The 21,731-nt window shown below is 38.0% G+C and overlaps 1 protein-coding gene across 4 annotated transcripts in view; it reads right to left on the reverse strand.

The window, feature by feature from the left end:
- The window catches only part of LOC137399711 (EH domain-binding protein 1-like), an 83,578-nt gene that overhangs the window by 37,787 nt on the left and 24,060 nt on the right, over positions 1–21,731 (reverse strand). For all 4 annotated transcript variants that reach the window (XM_068085915.1, XM_068085914.1, XM_068085913.1 and 1 more), the window contains 5 exons: positions 21,465–21,682; positions 20,071–20,240; positions 19,706–19,811; positions 7,161–7,286; positions 3,456–3,749 (listed from right to left, as the gene is read on the reverse strand). In XM_068085915.1, the coding sequence (XP_067942016.1) occupies positions 3,456–3,749; positions 7,161–7,286; positions 19,706–19,811; positions 20,071–20,240; positions 21,465–21,682 (914 nt within the window). The remainder of the gene's footprint in view (positions 1–3,455; positions 3,750–7,160; positions 7,287–19,705; positions 19,812–20,070; positions 20,241–21,464; positions 21,683–21,731) is intronic.

Here is a 21,731-nt window from a genome sequence, read left to right on the forward strand (position 1 = left end):
CGAACGAGCGAAAACGCGAAGTTAAATAGCTTTGTTCATTGATATCCACAATAAAATCGTAATATTAGAAATGCAGGCAACTTTCGTCTGTGGTTAGGATAAATGGGAAATTTCTGGTAAACTCATTATAGCTAATACACCAACTGAGCAGCATGGCAAAGCAATATCAGTTTAGTCACCGAATTTGTAACTGATGAGGATGAAAGTCTGGTAGGTGAAGTCGTAAAATTGAAGAATAATTATTGCAGTGATGAATTTTATTACCATCCAAAAACAATATCAACCCTCATCAGGTCCAACCACATTATCTCTTTCACTGTCAATCATGTAAAAATTCGTTACCGGCCTAGTGCCAGCCATTTTACCGAAATTGCCGATATTGCTTCATGATATGTATACAGTATTTTTCAAGTTCTACTTTAATTATCTGTATAATCACGAAAATCTAAACTGGCTATTATGTCATCAACAACTAATTACCTGTTTTATGAATCGCGCGGGTAAATGAACTCGCAGAAAAATGTTCGTTTTTAGATTAGAAATTCTCAAACACAAGTTTAAAATTGCTTCGTTGTTTTAGGCTGATTTTATAGAGAAATCTTCGGACAACACAGTCAATTTCATAAAACACTTAAAGACCGTGGGTTATGTGGTCAACAAATAATAAAATCAGGTTACCAGACAATTGCTGAGAAAGTCAGAAAATGCGTTTATGTCAGTAGCCCCTAGAAAACGCATAAATGCGTTTATGGCAGCGTAAGGGTTATACAGTTTTGGTTGTGAAGTTGGTTGTTACCTATCTATTTTCTTCTTCTTGGGATTCGAGTGTGAAAGTCACGGCGGGAGGGACCTAGACGTCATTGATAATCTAAGAAACAAATGGCAGCAAGTGATCAAATTGAATTGTCGATCTCACCCACACATTTCAACCTCTGGTTTACAAATACGAACTATTCCCAAATTGAATTTTTTTCTTATTAGTGAACTGGACCTGAGGAATGTAATGTTTTTTCCACTGCATTTATTTTCACACCACTATATTTTCGCACTCATCAGAGCCACGAAATTAAGTTGCAGCGAAATTTTACTCTGTGTGCTACTCACGAAACTAAATTCTAGCGAAATATAAGTGTCCTAGGGTAATCTCATTGAACACTTAGCTAATGCTAAACTTGCAGTAATTTTACTGTAGGGCATCTCAACTCACAGAAATAGTAAACCAAACAGAATGCCTCCTATTAAAGCAGATTTTCTGGATCACACGACTAACCTCTAATTACACATGGCATTTCTATGATTTTACAATTGGTCTAAATCCAAATTATCAAGGCTCAAGTTGGCCTCAAACACTAAGTGTTGTAGTCCAAAAATGATAAATTCAGAGTATGTTGAATCGTCATATGGCTAAGAAAGCTTTACAAAAGTCCCACAACTAATTATGGATAAGCCCATATATATATAATGCCTATACATATCTCACATATATATATAATACCCATACATATCTCACATATATATAAAACCTATACATATCACACATATTTATAATGCCTATACATATCTCACACATATATATATATAATGCCTATACATATCACACATATATATATAATACCTATACATATCTCACATATATATATAATGCCTATACATATCTCACATATATATATATAATGCCTATACATATCTCACATATATATATACAATGCCTATACATATCACACATTTATATAATGCCTATACATATCACACATATATATATAACGCCTATACATATCACATATATATATATATATATAGCCTATACATATGACACATATATATATATATATATATATATAGCCTATACATATCACACATATATATATATATATATATAGCCTATACATATCACACATATATATATATAGCCTATACATATCACACATATATATATATATATAGCCTATACATATCACACATATATATATATATATATATATAGCCTATACATATCACACATACATATATATATACATATATATATACATATATATATACATATATATATACATACATATATATATATACATATATATATATATATATATATATACATACTAGCTGGGCCACCCGGCGTTGCCCTTGTAATAGAAGAGTATTTGGACAGAAAATTGATTTGTATTTAACATATAACAACATTTGCCATTCTAACTTTCAAACTACATATCATGGGAAAAGTTTTTTGTCTTATAAACAATGAGAAGTAGTGAGAGTTTTGCTATTAGGGCCATTAGGCAGTTTAATAATGTGAGCGAACAACTTCTTGTGACATTATGCTATGACCCGCGTCACAAGTAAAGCAGTTAGGTATAGCTCTGATAAAATGCCTTATATTGGTTGGCCAGCAACTTCTACTTCCATAGTCCAGTGGGCTAGATGTAAAACCTGCGACCGGCTTGGTGCGAGATCGAATCCTCGTTGGTACGTAACATTTATTTCAAGATTTTAAGATCTATAGCCGGATTTCCGACGAACAGACACACAGACTTTGAGAAATATATATATAGATATATATATATATAATACCTATACATATCTTACATATATATATAATACCTATACATATCTCACATACCCTAGGACACTTATGTATTCGCCTCATCTAACTTTTGCGTTTTTGCGGAGTCATCCTCTTGCGAAAATTTCATGAGCGAAACTAAACTATCATAACGAACGAGCGAAAACGTGGAATTAAATAGCTTTGTTCATTGATAGTCCAAGAAACAAATGGCAGCAAGCGATCAAATTGCATTATCGATTTCGGCCACACAATTCTACCTGCGGTTCACAATTACAAACTAGTCCCAAATTGAAAAAGTTTTTCTTACCGATGAACCGAACCCAGGCCCGTATTCCCTGGGGCGGCTGGCCGGCTGAGCCACCCCAACCTTTTAGGAACTTTGCGCGGCTAAGTACACAAGGTTAACTCAATCGAGATTTGTTTGGTCAGCTCCCACGAAATGATAAATTGCTTCAGATAACTCGACCTCAACATCATTTATTCGAAAAGTTATTTGCCCAACGGCTATGGAGACGGTTTTTATCGCTGTATAATATCACTTTATTCAAAGCCATAGAGACAAACATCAACTTTTAGTAGTTCTTAGGCGTCATTATTATCATCATCAGCGGCAAAATATTCTTGTTAACGACTTTTATAAAGGTTTGCAAAATATCAAGTTTTACCAAACATCCTATCGAAAGCGTGAAAACCTACGTATGAACTTGAAATAAAATCGGCAAAATTGATCTTTGTTGAAACGCTCAAAAGAAAAGATGTCTTTTTTCTGAGCGTTTTAACTGCGGTCAAGTTTTGCCAATTCACTTTATGTATTGTCAAGATAATAAAAATACATATGATAAGCAATGAAATGACCTGCTCCAAGGCTACCAGTAAATCATTGCGCAAATACCTCAAGTTCCGTGGAAGACGGGTAAGCAGTTATTTGTCGTTCACTAGATGACCTTGAACTTTGTTCACTGTTAGAACCATCCAATGATAGACGCTCAAGAGCCCTTTCCATCTTTAGCTCAGCTTCTGCGCTGGGAGGAAGGTGTGACAGCCTTGCATCCCGTACAAGCTGTGCTTCGGAGTCTCGAACTTGCTTTAGTGTGTGATCAGAGGGAAGGTTGCGAGTAGGTAGTATGCTATGTATGCTCTGCCCACGCACAGCCTCAGTCTTAGGTTCGTAGTCAGCATATCCAAACTATAATGGATAGCAAAGCTAACAAACAATATTTCCGAAGCAAAGGCACAAGTTTGCAGTAAATGTATTGTTGAATGCTCATTCACTTTTGAATATACAGTCAAACATGGATAACTCGAACTTTACGGGACCGAGCGAAAGTGTTCGAGTTATCAGAGCGTTCAAGTTATCAGAGCACTGTCACAAGTACATGTATTTATTTATTTATTAGTAGATACATGTACAGATACAAACTATAATATAAATCAAAAGCATAAATGGCTTGTTTCAAATTAAATGCTTCTAATGTAAAGTTTAAATTTCTTTTATTAAAAAGTATAGAGATTTTTCTATCACTTGAGACTGGTTTGTTGTTTGAGGTGATGTTATTGCCAGGACGTTTTCTAGATTAAAATTGGCAAAACTTGATCGTTGTTGAGATGCTCAAAAGAAAAGACATCTTTTTCTTTTGCGCGTTTTAACCAAGATCAACTTTGCCGATTTTTTTAAAGTTTATGCGAAGGTTACCTCACTTTTCCTCGCTTTCGAAGGGCCATTGCTAAGCGTATGTTTGTTCAAAATCAAATTTCACCAAAACTTCACAAAAGTCGCTGACAAAAATATTTTGCCGATGGTAGTAATAACGACGCCTATGAATTACGAAAAGTTGAGGTCTACCTCTATGGCTTGGAATAAAGTGATTTTCTAAAGCGATAACAACCATTTCGGTAGCCGTTGGGCAAAAAACTGTTCGAGTTAACCAAGTTGAGGTCGAGTTATCTAAAGCAATTTATCATTACGTGGGAACGAACCAAAGAAACCGTTCGAGTTAACCATGTGTTCGAGCTATCCGAGGGCGAGTTATCCATGTTTGACTGTCTCCATAATAGTGATAACAAAAAATTTCATGTAAGAACAATAACAATTTTAATCAGATGGTCACCATAAATCCATCATGCAAATTTGCTGAATTTTTCACAAGAAAAATTCCCAAAGGATGCTTCAGAGTGAAAGACAACACCCACACTGGACGCTATAGCCAATCAGTAATATCGCTACAAGTATAGAAACCGACAAACTGAATTGGAAAATAAATTATCTACATGTACATGTAATTATTCTATCATTTTAGAAAAGTCATATGAAGCAATAAAAGAAAAAATAAAGAAAAAGCTGATGATCATAAAAAAGTACATTTGAAATGTATAGCGCATCAATAACAACATAACATAACAACTGCGAAGAGCAACAAATGGTCACAGACACAACAGAAGCATACTGTAGGCTTTTACAAATCAACCCGCTCAATCTACTATATAAACAACAACATTTGTGTGTGTATGCGTGCGTGCGTGTATGTGTGTATGTATGCGTGTGTATGTGTTAGTCCACCTTATAGAGCGGTCTTTCCTTCTTCCGATTCGGTCGTACGAAGCGAACTGAATTAATATGAGTAGTGAATAAATCAATAAAATTTAGTACTCATCAAATAAATTAATCAGTAATAAATTGCATGCAATTAATATTTACTGCCAACGCGTACGAGAAAGGTCATGTGAACGTTTGTTTTTCCGGCTGCCTACACAAATTGCTTTACCAACTACCTACTAAATTTCTACTTCTAAAAGGTAAGTATTTCTCATTCAATGGTGTATTGTCTATGACTTGTCACACCTCCACCATTTAAAACGTTGGATTTGCCACTGTTCGTGATAGTGAACATGGTCATTTTCTTCTGCAGCGGAGTTACTAATTTTTTTCCAGGTACAAGTACTGTAACTTACTCTGGAACTTGCACAGGTACTTCGAGTGTTGCGATAGGCGACGGTGAGAACGAAGAGAGCAGCTGGTATTGACTTACTGTCACCCTGCTTTAGTCATGGCTAGCTGTACGTTGCCTGCTCAAGGGTAGGCACAAGCCGAAAACTGTTTGTTCATACACCTGATAGAAGAACAAAACATGTTGTCTATTTGCAAGTGTTGCGTTGAATTAACATTATGTTATTGTTGTCATGCTATGTTCTTCATGTTCTGCTATACCTACATATTATCCCCATGCAGCATTTTCTAACATATTTTTCAGTACATATATATCTCATAAAAGGCTATTATGTAGGCGTTATGTTTTATTATTATTTTAAGGTGCTAAAGGTGCTTACTTTATTTTGAACGTCACCTCTAATAAAACACCTCTTTAAGGAAGGGCTGAAAATACAGCACGATGCGGTTCATATAGAGACTTTATGGTAATCACAAGCTGGATCAAAATGTCTCATTGCACCTACATTAATCTACTTAATACCAGCATTCAACAAAATCTCTTTACCATTTCATTAATTCATGTTAGAGTGTTTCAGTTTTTTGCTATTAGTATATAATAGATTGTTTTCTGTATTTTCATGTTAGTAACTCATTTAACTCTATTGACACTTGTCAGGAGTATTTGAGTGACTAGGCACAGTGTACTTGACACGGTGAAATAGTAAAATAACTTACCTGTTGTTATCTGAGCCATGATTAGTGTTTCAAGCATGTAGAAGTCTCCATTCAAATAGCATAGCAAATAGCGAAAGCTATTTGCTATGCTATTGCTAGCTGGCGATAGCAAAATATTTTGTAGAATTTTTTAAAAGCAAAATTTTTCAATACTGCTAGTTTGAAGAACTTTACTTTGCCTAGAAATGTCAATTTCATTATCAGTTCTCTGTACAAAAATAGGACAGCACCAATTTGAGTGGTTTGCCAACAAGAAAATTTAGATATTTTTCTGTCAGCTACGAATTTGTTTTGTCAGCTATGAATTTGTCAGCTATGAATGTAGTTTTAGGTGATGTACTGCCAAGATGTTTTAAGATTCAAATTGGCAAAATTGATTCCTGTTAAAACGCTCAGAAGAAAAAGATGGATTTTTTTTCTGAGTGTTTAAACGACGATCAAGTTTTGCCAATTTTAATCTGAAAACCTCATGGCAGTACATCACCTAAAACAACAAACAAATCTCAAGTAATAGAAAAATATCTTTACTTCCTGATAAATACTTTTGAAACTCTACATGAGGGGCCCTATAACTTGTAACAAGCAATCTATGATTTTGCTTTATACATAGTTTGTATATGTACATGTATCTTCTGTTAAATGCATGCACTTGTGACAGTGCTCTGATAACTCGAACGCTCTGATAACTCAAACACTTTCGCTCGGTGCCGTGAATTGAATTGAAGTTGATTGCCGTGAAGCCGTGAAGTTGAAGCCGTGAAATTTGAGTTATCCATGTTTGACTGTATATAGAATAAGGTCATAATGAAATGTAAGGGGCAATCACAAAATATTACAAGTGAATATATAGTATACATATATATATAGTATACTTTTTTTATACTAAAAAAATTAAAGTGAATAACAAGTGTATTATGGTACTGCATCAGCACTAACCACATATGAGCTGAGGCTCGGAGAGTCACCAACTGACTGCAACTGAAGTTGTCTTCCTGTGAAATGTGTTCTCAACTCATGCAAATAGGTTTTTATTTGTAGCTTGTCTGGTATCTTCATTACTACCTACAAAATACATACTTGTGCTAAATAAAATAAAGCTATCATACTAAATTAGAGCGAGTATGCTACTCTGTTGTTTTAATGGATGTAACATAGAATATTGCTCCTGATCGAATGTATAAGCTTTGTTGAGCATATGTACCAGTTTTATTACATAATCCTCAAGGTGTTGGCTTTACCATGCTTGGTGCTAGCTTTATTATGCTTGGTGCTAGCTTTATTATGCTCGGTGCTAGCTTTATTATGCTGGGTGTTAGCTTTATTACGCTTGGTGCTAGATTTTTATACTTGGTGCTAGCTTTATTATGCTTGGTGCTGGCTTTATTATGTTCAGTGCTAGCTGTATTACACTCGGTGCTAGCTTTATTATGCTGGGTGTTAGCCTTATTACGTTTGGTGCTAGATTTTTATACTTGGTGCTAGCTTTATTATGCTGGGTGTTAGCTTTATTACGTTTGGTGCTAGATTTTTATACTTGGTGCTAGCTTTATTATGCTTGGTGCTGGCTTTATTATGTTCAGTGCTAGCTTTATTACACTCGGTGCTAGCTTTATTATGCTGGGTGTTAGTTTTATTACGTTTGGTGCAAGATTTTTATACTTGGTGCTAGCTTTATTATGCTGGGTGTTAGCTTTAATACGCTCGATGCTAGCTTTATTAAGCTTGGTGCTAACTTTATTATGCTTAGTGCTAGCTTTATTGAGCAAGCTTTAGCAGCCCAGTATATAGGTCAGCTGCAATTTACTGTAAGGCAGTTCACCATTTGATGCTTCACTAGTTGTATGAAATACAAACACCGATGAACATAAACAGCTTTTAATGTTTTGTGATTAGCTCATTAACATACTCACTCTTCTGTTGTTCACCCTTACACTGAATAAAAAGGCTGGATACAGGGAAGTGACTTGTTATATATAGAGGATTTTTTGAATAAAGTTATCTATGAAATCTAGGCTGCTATATATTTGTTAAGTTCTTGGCGTATAAAAAAGGACTCGAGGCAAGTTTGTATTTAGTTTCGAGCTACCTAGCAGACCTGCAATAAACTAATTTTGAGCTAACTAAAAGCTAGTTTAGCACAATGAAACTAATAAGCTACAGGTGCTCATTTAAGAAATTATCTTCTCTTGAAGCAAGTAATAAATGGCATCTACCTTTTCATCTAGCTTGTGCATAGACATAATTAATACACTATAAAGGATGCATGCGAGACACCTTTACTAGCTCTGCGCCTAAGCCAGAAGAAACAATGCCGTATGTTTCAAATCAGTATATATTTTGCTTTAGTTGAAATACGAAAGAGAACATGCATAATCAAGAAGACGAAAAAAACTCTGCTTTTCCATGTCTTTGCCTGGTCTTTATATAGTTGGTCGACAGGTTTGGCTCTACCTCCTTCCGGACAAGAAAAAGGTTGGTTGTTGGGCTGCACCAACCCGAGTTCTGTCATCTGTCAGTGTGTTAGCGGGCCTACCTTCCACCGCACGCATACTCCCCTAATGGGAGCATCAGTTTCTACATTGAAAGCAAGTGGAAGAGCCAGTTGAGTCAAGGCTCTGACAAGCCAGGCTCAACAATCTAGTCTCCATAGTTCCTCAGGCAATAGCCAGTTCTCTGGTGTATCGGTGGGGTGTATCAGTGGGGTCTCCAGTCTTGGCGTACTGGGTTTCGGTGATTGCTGCCTCCCAGTCATCGGCGTCTTGGTCTTACTGCTGGGCGCGTCTATATCTATGTTCACTCAGACACTGAATGACTGGGCTTCTCCCTATTAATTCCGTCAGTGTTTTAGAGGTTGGCCTGTGTCAAGGAGTCTCTCAGATAGAACAGCTTCGAGGGGGTGACTCCTGGTGACGAGAAGGTCAGGACTCTCATGCCGGGTTGGCCCATTCACTAGATGACAGGTGCTGGCTCTGCCATATGAAATTCTGTGCAGTGAGCGCTGGGCAGCACAAAATCATCTTTGTTTACAGGTCCTACCCTCTATCAACCAAGAAAATCTTCCATTCAGGTTTATCCACCAAGTTGACTATCCGGGGGGTAAGTTTGGTTGGTGGAGTGGCTTTCTTGATGGCACAGTACCTGCTCTCTTGATACATTCTGCCAAAAGTAAGGGCACAAGAAGGTCACAAAATGTGGCATTACACGGTGACAACATCTGCGATGGCTTGTGGTGTAATGCCATATCTTGTTTTTTCTAGTTCGGTAGGTGACTGGTTGCTGCCCCTTTTTGCTATTGTTTCAGGTGGGAATTGCGTCGGAGAGAGTGGCTCCACTCCCTTTATAGTAGGGTTTGTTAATGCGACATATCTTGCCTATCGAGTACACCACTTTCAAGGCAGGAGATACTGCCGTTGCCTCGGTATCCTTGCCAATCGGTATCCTTATCATGAGTTTTAGGCAAAGTATTGTCAGTCTGGTTTGTGACTTTTTTGAACACGATTATGCCACTTGGTGAAACACACATGACTTGACTGGTCAACTGGCTTCATAAGGTTTTCATTTAGTAATATGGGAATGTTTTCTGTCAAAACATTTAGCTGACTTAGTAGCTCCTGTACGGATGTTTTTGAAATGTAGTCCATTTTAATTGCTAATAGTTGTTGAATTTTGGCACATGTGTTCTTCGCATTTAAATACTAAGAAAGGAGTGGAATAGTATTTTTGTGGGAACAATGTTTACTATCATCTCCCTCCATGTTGGACCATTTCTGCGTATCACTCCACCGTGATTCGCTGTTGTTGACCACAGAACACACCCAATCGTCGTACCACTCCGGCTTCCGAGTGGCTCTCGCCGGTCTTATTTTATGTCTAATCAGATCAGATTTTGGTTAGCTGAGATGGTTTTTGTCAGACTCGGTCGGCTCTGGAGTCTTATTTGCCATGGGACTACATATCGTCTTCATGCCGGTTTCTTTCTGCTTTGTTGGTTCCTTTATACAAGGCATTGCTCGAGGCCTATGGATTGGTCAGGTTGGTTTTATTCATTTGATATTTCCAGACCAGGCTTGCCTTGCTCCCTCAATGTTTGACTATCTCCTGGACTCTAAGGTGGCTGGAGAACTGCTCAGCTCCTCCGGACAGGTTCGATATGGTTTGAGTCGACTTTCACTCGGGATGGAGTACTGTCCTTGCCGCTCCACCAAGTATGCGTAGTGTGGGTCTGACAATGCTTATAAAACTTGATTTAGCACCACAAACTTGGCTTGCAGTTTCATGTTGTCCAACCTTATTCTCTTGTTGGTCAGTCATACTCAGTTGCCGAAGGTTAACAGGGGTGACTTTTCTCGGTTCTCCTGTTGGATCTCAATTTGGCTCTGCCGGAGCGCATCATGTACTAATACCAGCCTCTTTTGAATTTTTGTAATGTGTTCGCTGGCCAGGGAGAACTCGGTGGGCCGAGGATATCTCTTTGTTGGTCCGGCAATCTTAGCTCCCTACCTAGAATCAAACTATTTGCTGTTTCTCTGGTGGCAGAGTGTTGGGTGCCTCACTATGCCCTCATCAATTGTGAATGGAACAGATCCCATTCATCCGGACCTCTTATGAGAAGAAAAGGTGGAAGCGAGTCTTCTAGGCCTCAGTTATATTTTCCACTATCCCATTTGCCTGTGGGATAGTGGAAAAAACAGGTGCTGTAGTGGTATGAAGCGGTGGGGGTCTTGTTGATGTGCCAGAGCTGGCAGAGTTCAGCCATTAATCGGCTCTCAAATCGGACCCCTTCGTTCATGCGTATTTGCTTCGGCAGTCCCAAATAACAGAACACCCTCTCATCGAATGCACTGCCACCACCGGTGCCATGGCATCCGGCAGGGCTAGGGCATCCTGTCGCCTGATAACATGATCTGTGGGCACCAGTACCCATTTGTTGCCTCGCGGGGTGATAGGGAAAAGGCTAAGTCAACAGCTACTTTTTGCCAAGTTCCAGTGAGCCAGGGCATCTGTCTGCGATCGGTCATTTCTTTCAAAGCTGGTGGACAGATGGTGAACCACTTTGGGTGGTTCTATGGGCTACCCGAGCTTCCAGCACTACACCTGGCTGAATCCTGAGTGAATCTTGTATGCGGTTTAGGACTTCCAGTTTTCTTTCTCCTACTTCCAGCTATTTTGCCATTAATTTCCTTCCCGAGACAATGGCCTGATACATGGAGGCCACGGGTCCATGGCCTGTAGCCTGGTTAGCTTACCTCGTTAGTTGGTGTCCTTAGTTCCCCCTGGGTTGCTTGAGAGGATTCTGTTGTTGGCTGATGGTAGTCTGACACAGCGTCCCGGTGTATCTGTTCTGGGAACCACTGCCGGTGTCCAGGTTCGATCCCACCACTTTTAAGGCGAGAGTTTTGTACAAGCAACTGGGTGGCATTTCTGGATATGCAATATTGCTCAGGTTCAATCCCATTGCTTTAAGGCGGGAGTCCTGTTCGAGCAACTTGTTGGTATCCATGTGTTTTGTCTTCTCCAATCTTATTCGATCAGCTCTCTTCAGGAGGGCTGTCCCTGTCCTTCAGCTCATTGTTCTTGCACTGGCAACAGTCTTTGCAAGTTTGCCTGCTTAGGCTGTTCGTGTTACCATGCTTTTGTCCAACATGATGCTTCAGTGTATACTAAAATTTGGCCGAGATATTTTGCCACCAGGCTACCTGGTTGGAGGGTTCCCCCTTCAGCTCAGCCAGAGGAGGGAAGCATGGTCTGTTTATAGCAGGAATTATTGGCCATAGAGGTAAGGCAAAAGCGCTTGATGGCCTTCAATACCACCAGCAGTTTTGTCCATGTGATGCAGCATTTACGTTTTGATGGCATCCGAGTTTTGCTGTAGTAAGCTATCATCCACTATTGGTCCTGCTGTATCTGGAACCATACAGCTGCTACGCCATGATCGCTCGCGTCGGTATCCAGGATGTACTGTTGATGCAGTTTAGGATACCCCAGAACAAGGGCGGTGGTGATGCTATGCTTGAAGTGGTCGAAGGTGGCCTGCTCTTTGATTTCCGACTCCCAGGGCTTTCCCCTTGTTGTTAGTAGGTGTAGAGGGAAGGCTATGGTGGGAAACTCAGGAATGTACTGCCAGTAATAACCAACTGTGCCCAAGAACCCTTGCAGTTCTGTTACTTCTTTAAGGGTCGGCTATTCCTGGATCAGTAGATATTCTCTCCTTATTATGTGCCCCAGGTAGCCTATCTTAGGCTGGAGTAACTCGCACTTGGATGGCTTCAGTTTTTGTCTTGCTCTCTGGAGGACCTCCTCGAGGCGATGGAGGTGGATTTCAAAATCTGGAGCGATGATGATGAAGTCCTTGAGGTAAAGCAGTAGAGTGAGCCAATGAAAGCAGTGCAAGACACGCTCCATAGGTCTTCCTTTGGAAGAAGGCCGGGTTTTCCTGTGCATCTGCGCCCAGAGTTACGTGCCAGTGACTGCTGACCTGGTCAAGCGTACTGAAGTACAGGCTGCCGAACAGGGCGTCTAGGCCATTGAACTCAAAAGCCCTGGAATGGCAGAGGTAATTCGTGAGTACGGAAATTCGGCCAACGCCATTTTCAGTTACCGTTTGAATTAATTTCATTGTGTTCAATGTGAGAAAGAAATCTAATTTCAGATTTAACAGCTATGGAAGATCACGAATACACCGCTAAAACAAAGGAAAAGACTACTGAGATTACTCGTAATAATTTATGTAAGAGAGAAAAGGGTGTAGGTGCACAGTGCTTTTGCTATTCCATGAACCGCAAAAACCGCAAGAATGGACTTTCAAAGGAAAGGGCATGACATTTCACAAGTGAGTCACTTCTACTACTAGTTATATTACTATTGCTAAAGTCTACGACTACTACTAGTTGTGCTACTACTAGTTAGTACTGCCACTAGTTAGTTCTACTACACTAGTCACTGGGTGAGTGAGAGTCGATCAGTGTCACTACTGAGTGTACGAGTTTGACTGTATTTTGTCGGTGATTAGATAAAATTGTAAGCTAGTGAGTGAAATGTTCTTTCTTCAGAACGAAGGTTTTTTATTATTTAAACTTGGAATTTTTTTTATATTAATATTTTGGAACTACAAACCATTAGATTATTTCTAAATATTTATATTTGAAAAAAATGTTTGTAGTGCTTATAATAATATTTATTGTTGTACCTGGATATAGCTAGCAGTAAGGAGATAAGAGTAGTAATACTATTGTTATTACTACTGTTGCTAACTAACTACTACAGTTTCATTTTAATTTTTAGATTTTCAAACAAAGCAACTGAGAACTCTCGTTATTTACAATGGTATCGCAACCGTAGAAGAGTAAATAAGCCTGATCCTCAGGCACTTATCTGCAACGAACATTTCAATGATCAATGTTTTGACAACAGGTTAAAACGTTCGACTGAAGTCATTTAAAGGTAATATTTTTCAATGTTGAATGATGCTTTTCAATGATTGAATTTAAAACCATATTGTCAAGCACAGTGCTGCAAGGTTGTTCAACTTAAAGTAGTTTAACCAAACTGTAATGACTATGTCAGGTAAATAAACAGATTCCAATCTACGGCGGCTTTTTGTTTTTGAGCTTTTAAGAGCTTGTAATCACTTTTATTTTCGCTTATTTTATTAGTTGTATTGTTGTATATTAAGGGTACTATGTTTATGTGAATAAGACATTCCTTTTTGTTGATTAATGTAATTGTTATAATTGATGCTTTTGTTTAGGTGGTTGGAATAATAATCCTACTGTTACTCAGTTTAAGGCTAGCTTTCGCAAACTTATCAGCAAATGTGGTGCAAAATCAGATGCTGGTAAGACAGGTAATGTTACTGCTTAAACCGAGATTCTCATCATACAGGCTACTCCAGAAGTTGTTCAGTTTGTGGAACTCAATGATTTCAGATGTCAAATTTCTGTTATAAGTAACAGTATAGTCTATATAGCTGGCTACAATGTGCAAAAGCTAAATAAGGTGCTGTCGTGACATTGGCCGTCAGTCGCTGGTTACCACTAAGTCAAGTATCCAGTACCGACATCTCTATACTTTACTCGAGCTACAAAACCATGGAGGATTGGTGCGTCCATCAGAGTGTCATCAGGATTCTGCTAGTTGCAGATCAGTACTTTCGTATTAAACAAAGGCAGATCCACTCCATTGTGTGGTGTATTTTATCAGTAGTGTAAGATCTAGTGATGTGTTATGCCTTGGGGAAACACCTTACGGATACAGCAGATGGCATATCCAACCACTGCATTGATGAAAAACCTTATTCAGTGGTTTTATGATCTCCGACAGCATCATTATGCTAAAATCCTACACTCAAACTACAAGGTGCAACTTTGTGGCATACAATACTAAAGTAGTACTTTTTAAAGGCTAGTAACAATGTAATCACTGTAATATTCATCTGTAGCTGTTGTTGTGCTGTTATTTCTAATCTGATTTAGTTCTAAGAAACTCTGATGCACCTTGGCTCAATATTCAGTGGTATACCAAATCTCCTTTTACCCAGTTTCTGTAACGTGTGTGCAGGGTTGGAAAAAACCAGGTTTTTTTGGTTTAAACCGGTTTTACCAAGATTTTTGCAATTTTATGTTTAATTAACATCACTTACTATAGCTGCATGATTGAGTATTGAACATACATATGTGGAATCATCTGTTAAAGATGGTACTGCGGGAGTTATGGGAAAAAAGAGCGAAAACATGGAAATTTTAGAATGAGCCTTAAATCAAACATGATCGATGAAATACAGAGCAGAAATCTTATCACATAAAGTGAATATTTTACATACAGCTCTATGTATAAATAGGAACATTAATCCAAGTGATTAGTCATGTGGTAGTGTAGAGCAGAGCATAATGCAAATGCATTGCTAGTGTTTGGAGCAGTGGCAGATGACTGAACTTCTATCACCTGAATATTAGCATCACTGTCTAAATTGGTGTTGTCAGTTTGACATCTTGCTACGTGAGCTTTTAGCCTATCTGCGTGACCTTGCATTATGACAGCATACCTATTACATTTTGCCTTAAAACCTTTGCCTTTTGCAGTTCGAATGAAAAACTGCCAAACGGGATCCTGTTTGCGAGGCATCTTGGAAATTTGAGGCACAACTTTAACTTTTCAAAACACAAAAAACTTTATAAACTGAATTCTAACAATCCAACTACTTTGGCTTGTGCCCAATAAATGAAATATTAGTTTGCAAACTTAAAGCTTTTACACAAAAAGATTTTATTGTTTTAATTTCTAATTGTAAGTAATCCTTTCTCACTGGCAAGACTTGAGAAAGTATTCATTCATTATTAGAGACGATGATTGTATTAGATTTCAAATGGTTTTTATATTTTATCAGTAAAGAGATCATCATATCACTTGATAAAACCAATTGAAAATGAAATTCACTAATTCATTGTTGTGCTAGGATTTCATGTAGTTTAAACTTGAGCTCTGCCATCAATTTACTGCTGCGTCCTAAATAAACTTCCACCGCTGATAATTACATATAATTGCATTTCTACCGCGCATGAACTACTAGGAGCTTAAAATATTATGTTTTTCACAAAAAATAATGAAAAAACCTTAAAAACCGGTTTTTTCGGGCTGGTTTAAATCATTGGTTTAAACCGAGCCAACCTTGCGTGTATGTATAAGTTTAATCATCTGATCCCACTAAGTCCTGCATTTCCTTGTTTGCATTATTTTGATTATCCTCTACTACAACTGTTTTTAATTTCCGTTTAGTTGTTGCAGTAGTTCATTCCATCTTTTACAAATACTGTATTATACATATCATACATTCATAAGCTATTATCACTCAAATCTTGAAAACAGTTTCTGTTTTGGCAGCATACCTATGTGTTGTTTTTATCGAAATACTTCATGTGCTAAGTTTTTCCATATGCATTTATGCATATGTAATATAAATTTTAATATAATAGAACAGTTGTTATTTGCCTGAAAATATCATTTGCTGGGTTTATGCATCTGTAATACAACAGTTTGTATGAATAACATGGTCCATGAACATCTATTTTGCATCTACTTATCATTTGATAGATCCCACTCTATATGTTATAAATAGGTTTTCGTCTATCAGGGCACTCTAAACGTTGTGTAGGAGGAGTTTTCATTAACACCCAACTGGAAATAACTATTCATTATGTACATTTCTGTCATTTTTCACCGTTTGTTTACAAATGGAACTAGCATTCGACTAGCTCTCCAATATGGCGCATACGTTACGTATCACTATCAACGTAAAAGTCACGTGATTGCCATTCCAGGGATTTTAAGTTCAATGGTCTAGGCTATCGTCGATCCGAGAGAGGGAATATGCATCATGCTCACTAACGGCATTTAAAGGTTGACTTGAAACAAAATTCACATTACAGTTATTTGGTATCAAAAGATTCACCATTTCTTACTCTGTTGTGTTGTAGGTGCCAAATATGTAGAAATGTGATTACAAGCTCTTAAAAGCTCAAAAACGAAAAGCCGCCGTAGATTGGAACCCGTTTATTTCTCTGACGTAGTCATGACAGTTTGGTTATTGTCTTGTCACGTGATGTTCTCACGTGAATTGAAAGACCAATAAAAATCTCAATATAAAACTTATCGTAACACTAGTTTATGACAAACACTTCGGGTTTTAGCGAAGACCTCTTATCAAATATAGATGCTCGCTACTTTACAGTTTTGTTTCGGCTTGAACTAATCGTCAAGTCGTAATCTGATCATGTGACCCAATACTTCGCAAATAATTTTTGCAGCACTTTTTGATTATCACAGGTGACCAACAGGCTCGTCATGATTATCAGAACATGATATGTACTCCTTTGAGGAAAGGTTAAAAAATTAAATTAATTTTTACGGTAAGTTATAAGATATCAGTGCTAAAAGTGACAGCATTACAATGATAATAAAACAGACGTGTAAGCACAATAGACATGGTTTTATTGAATGAGTGCAGTATATTTGTGAAAATATTTCGACGAATAAGGTTGCATGAAAGTGTAAACAGAAACCATCTACCAAAACTACGTCACATTTGAGCCGTTTTGGAAAGAGAACCCAAACTACGGCGGTCTTGTGTAGCTGCGATTAACTGTTCGTTTTTGAGCTTTTAAGAGCTTGTAATCACATTCTCACATATTTTGCACCTACTACACAACGGAGTAAGACATGGTAAATCTTTTGATATCAAATAACTGTAATGTGAATTTTTTTGCAAGTCAACCTTTAAACACGGGTAATCGATGCAGAAATTCCACTTTGCATCTCTGTTGAACCAGTACCACGATTGATCTCTAGGCTACTCCTGCCAGTTCAATAAGGTTATTTCTAGGCAGGTCTTGTATCTGCCTTTTTGCCTCTAGTCTGAGCCGGTGAAGGCGTTGCCTAATGGGTTGGGTCCCATTCCTAAGTGAGATGGAGTGTTCGACTTCTGAGGTCCTCTTCACATCCTTGTTGCCTGTACTGAATACGGCAGAGTAGCGGTTAAGTAGTTTGGCCAAACTCGTCGCCTGGCCTAGTTTGGGGCAGTTAAGACGGGCTGCCTGGTACAGGTCCATCACATGTACTGGCGCTCCATTTGCTGGTATCTGGCTATGTTCCCGTGGCAGGTGGTTTCTATCCTCGTGTACGTATCCCCAGCAAAAGGGGGCTTGTGGTCGCTTTCCTTTTTTCTTAGGGTGGGCTTGTTCCTGGAGCCGCTATATCTTGCAAGAAAGATTTTGGATCAGATAACCAATCGGATCGGATAGACCAAATAACTGTAATATGAATTTTGTTGCAAGTCAATCTTTAAAAGAAATACAGAAAAAAACATGCATAATCAAAAAGATGCAAAACAACTCTGCTTGTCTGAGTCCTTGCCTGGTCTTTATATAGTTGATCAAGGGCTTCGGCTCTGCCTCCTTCCGAGTCGGGCCTGTATCGGTTATTGGGCTGCGCCGACCCGACTTGCGTCGGCCATCGGTGTGTTAATTGGCCTATCTTCTAGCACAGTACGGCAGTCATGTTTGTAAAATTTTGTACAAGTGAATGAGTCATTATTGTTGTGAACTATTCTCATACACTAACAACAAGAAGAGCGCAAGCATAACTATTACAAAAACACATTTGGGTCACTCAAAAGGCACTCGACCACAGTTGTCATAGATGTATAATTTCTTAGGGTCACTTAAGTTTCACACATGATTTATATAAAGAGACCCCAACTCTGAACTAGTACAAACATCTGTGGCTAGTTCACACAAATCACAATTGATAATGCTTTTTAACGAATTTCAGTAGACAAAATATTACAAAGAATCGTCACTTACAAATTATGAAATACAAAATGAAAAACTGTTCACTATTTAATTCTATTAACAATATGAAAAAAGAAAAGAATTTTTTGTACCATGTTTATTGCATTCAAAAACTTGTTTCAGGTAATATTTTCCAAACTATGCATTTCTTATTGATCACATTGAGGTCTAGTAAGTTCCGTACTAGTTGGCCAGCTTGATGAAATATTTCCAAGGGATGAGGTTTTCATGGAACCGGAGCAGATAATTTTGCATTCTGGTCTGAACAATTCCTGAACAGAGTGATTCTGTATTATATATTAGTAGAAGTAGAACTACTAGATATAGCATTCTAGATTTAACAATTCTTGAACAGAGTGACTCTGTATTATATATTAATAGAAGTAGAACTACTAGATATAGCATTCTAGATTTAACAATTCCTGAACAGAGTGACTCTGTATTATACTGTATATTAATAGAAGTAGAACTACTAGATATAGCATTCTAGATTTAACAATTCCTGAACAGAGTGACTCTGTATTATACTGTATATTAATAGAAGTAGAACTACTAGATATAGCATTCTAGATTTAACAATTCCTGAACAGAGTGACTCTGTATTATACTGTATATTAATAGAAGTAGAACTACTAGATATAGCATTCTAGATTTAACAATTCCTGAACAGAGTGACTCTGTATTATATACTAGTAGAACTCAAACTACTAGATATAGCATTCTAGACTTAACAATTCCTGAACAGAGTGACTCTGTATTATATACTAGTAGAAAGGGAACTATTGAATATAATGACTTTAATCATGGAATCGAGTGAGATTCAATCAATAATGAATCTCATTCACGTGATGAATAATTTTTTCACAGAATTCAAGAGAGCTAGCTTATTAGACTTCTTCTTTAAAAGTTCCAAGATTAGGTGAAGTTTGAACTTGGCTTATACCTTTTAGATCCAACTTTATTTCTACGAGCCTTCTCATCCATTTATAGAACTGTACTGTTTCGAAAGACTTCAAACGACCCTAACAACTATGGGTATAGAAGCAAATACTTTTTCAAATATTATATAATACGTGGAAAAATTTGTTTCAAAGGCAATCCATTGTAGAGGTTAGACTGTACATGATTGTCTTGCCTTACCATGTCTGCTGGTTCCATTATTCTAGTAATACCTAAACCCGCAGCAGCATTGAAGGCAATCTTGTTGTTCAACTTGATGTCTCTCGGGTTGAGGCTATCAAAATCGCTAAAAAATAAGACAAATCCTAGTTTTTACTCAGGATATATCTTACATTTTATTGAAGATAAAATTTCCAGAACTATTTTGATGCTACGAGCATTAGTAAATATTCTTTTGAATAGAGCTGATTTATCAAGTAATTTTTAAATACACAAACATTATCATGCGACATCACTGTAGAAAAATCGGTGTGATGATTACTCCCATAAATGGAGCAAGCCATGGAGATAAAGACAAAATTGTCATCAATGTGTAAAATACATACATAAGATCTGGTCGAAAACTGTGAAGAATAGCACAAAAAGCCATGCCATTCCTCCAGGAGGTGGTGAAGTTAGTAATTTTTATGGATTTGTACTCAGCAGTCACCTGCTGCGCCCATGTGAGAAGATCAGCACTAGCACTGCTCGCTGACATCACTATAGGGGCATCTTTCTAAAACATTTAAAATGAATGAAGAGAAAGATGCATGAGTCTACTGCGCTTGAGGCTTGTCATAGAAAACCATCTAAGCTCAGCGGAAATGAAAAATGTACTATTCGCTGGCTTTCATACAACATAAAAGTTTTTTGAAGTTATTTACAATCATGCACTTAGTACCCAATAGTACCAGGTAGTACCCAATGGTACCTGCTAGACCCAATAGTACCTGGTTGTACCTAGTACTAAGAGGTACTATTACCAGGTAGCACATAGTAGTACTTGATAGTACCTAGTACTTGATAGGACCTAGCAGTACTTGATAGGCCCTGGCAGTACTTGATAGGCCCTGGCAGTACTTGATAGGATCTACCAGTACTTGATAGGACCTACCAGTACCTGTTAATACCTAACATTACTTGATAGGTCCTAGCAGTACCTAATAGTACCTAGTAGTACTTGATAGGCCCTGGCAGTACTTGATACTGCCTAGCAGTACTTGATACTGCCTAGCAGTACTTGATAGGACCTACCAGTACTTGATAGGACCTACCAGTACTTGATAGGACCTACCAGTACTTGATAGGACCTACCAGTACTTGATAGGACCTACCAGTACTTGATAGGACCTACCAGTACTTGATAGGACCTACCAGTACCTGTTAGTACCTAACAGTACTTGATAGGTCCTAGCAGTACTTGATAGGTCCTAGCAGTACTTGATAGGCCCTAGCAGTACTTGATAGGCCCTAGCAGTACTTGATAGGCCCTAGCAGTACTTGATAGGACCTAGCAGTACTTGATAGGACCTAGCAGTACCTGATAGTACCTGATAGTACCTAGTAGTACTTTATAGGACTTAGTAGTACCTGATAGTACCTAGTAGTACTTGATAGGACCTAGTAGTATTTGTTAGTATCTAACAGTACTTGATAGGTTCTAGCAGTACTTGATAGGCCCTAGCAGTACTTGATAGGCCCTAGCAGTACTTGATAGGACCTAGCAGTACCTAGCAATACCTGATAGTACCTAGTAGTACTTGAGAGGCCCTAGCAGTACTTGATAGTACCTAGCAGTACTTAATAGTAGATAGTAGTATTAGATACAACCTAGCACTACTTTGTAGTGTCTACCACAACTTTGTAGTGGCTAGCATTATCTATTAATACCTTGTAAGACCAAACAGGAGGCTAGTACATGTGACTAAAATAATTAAATTTTTGTTACTTATATATTTACAATAGCTATCTTTTCCTTCGATAGGGTGCTGTTAGCAAACCCCTTTCTATCAAGTTCAGAAGGCGAAAAGCGATCTGACAAAGAACTGGAAGGCAAGCCATCTGTTGCTACCCTATGCTGAGCAAGAGGGGTGCTTGTCTCTGATTGTCTACGTTGAGGGTTAACCTCAATAGTCTCTGATAGTCTACGCTGTACAGGTGGAGAGGAAGGGGGTGTTCCTGCAATAATAGAAAATTCATGACTTGTTCATAGAACATCGAAAGCGAA

This window comes from Watersipora subatra, chromosome 7 (genome assembly GCF_963576615.1).
Source record: "Watersipora subatra chromosome 7, tzWatSuba1.1, whole genome shotgun sequence".
Classification (NCBI taxonomy): Eukaryota; Metazoa; Bryozoa; class Gymnolaemata; order Cheilostomatida; family Watersiporidae; genus Watersipora; species Watersipora subatra.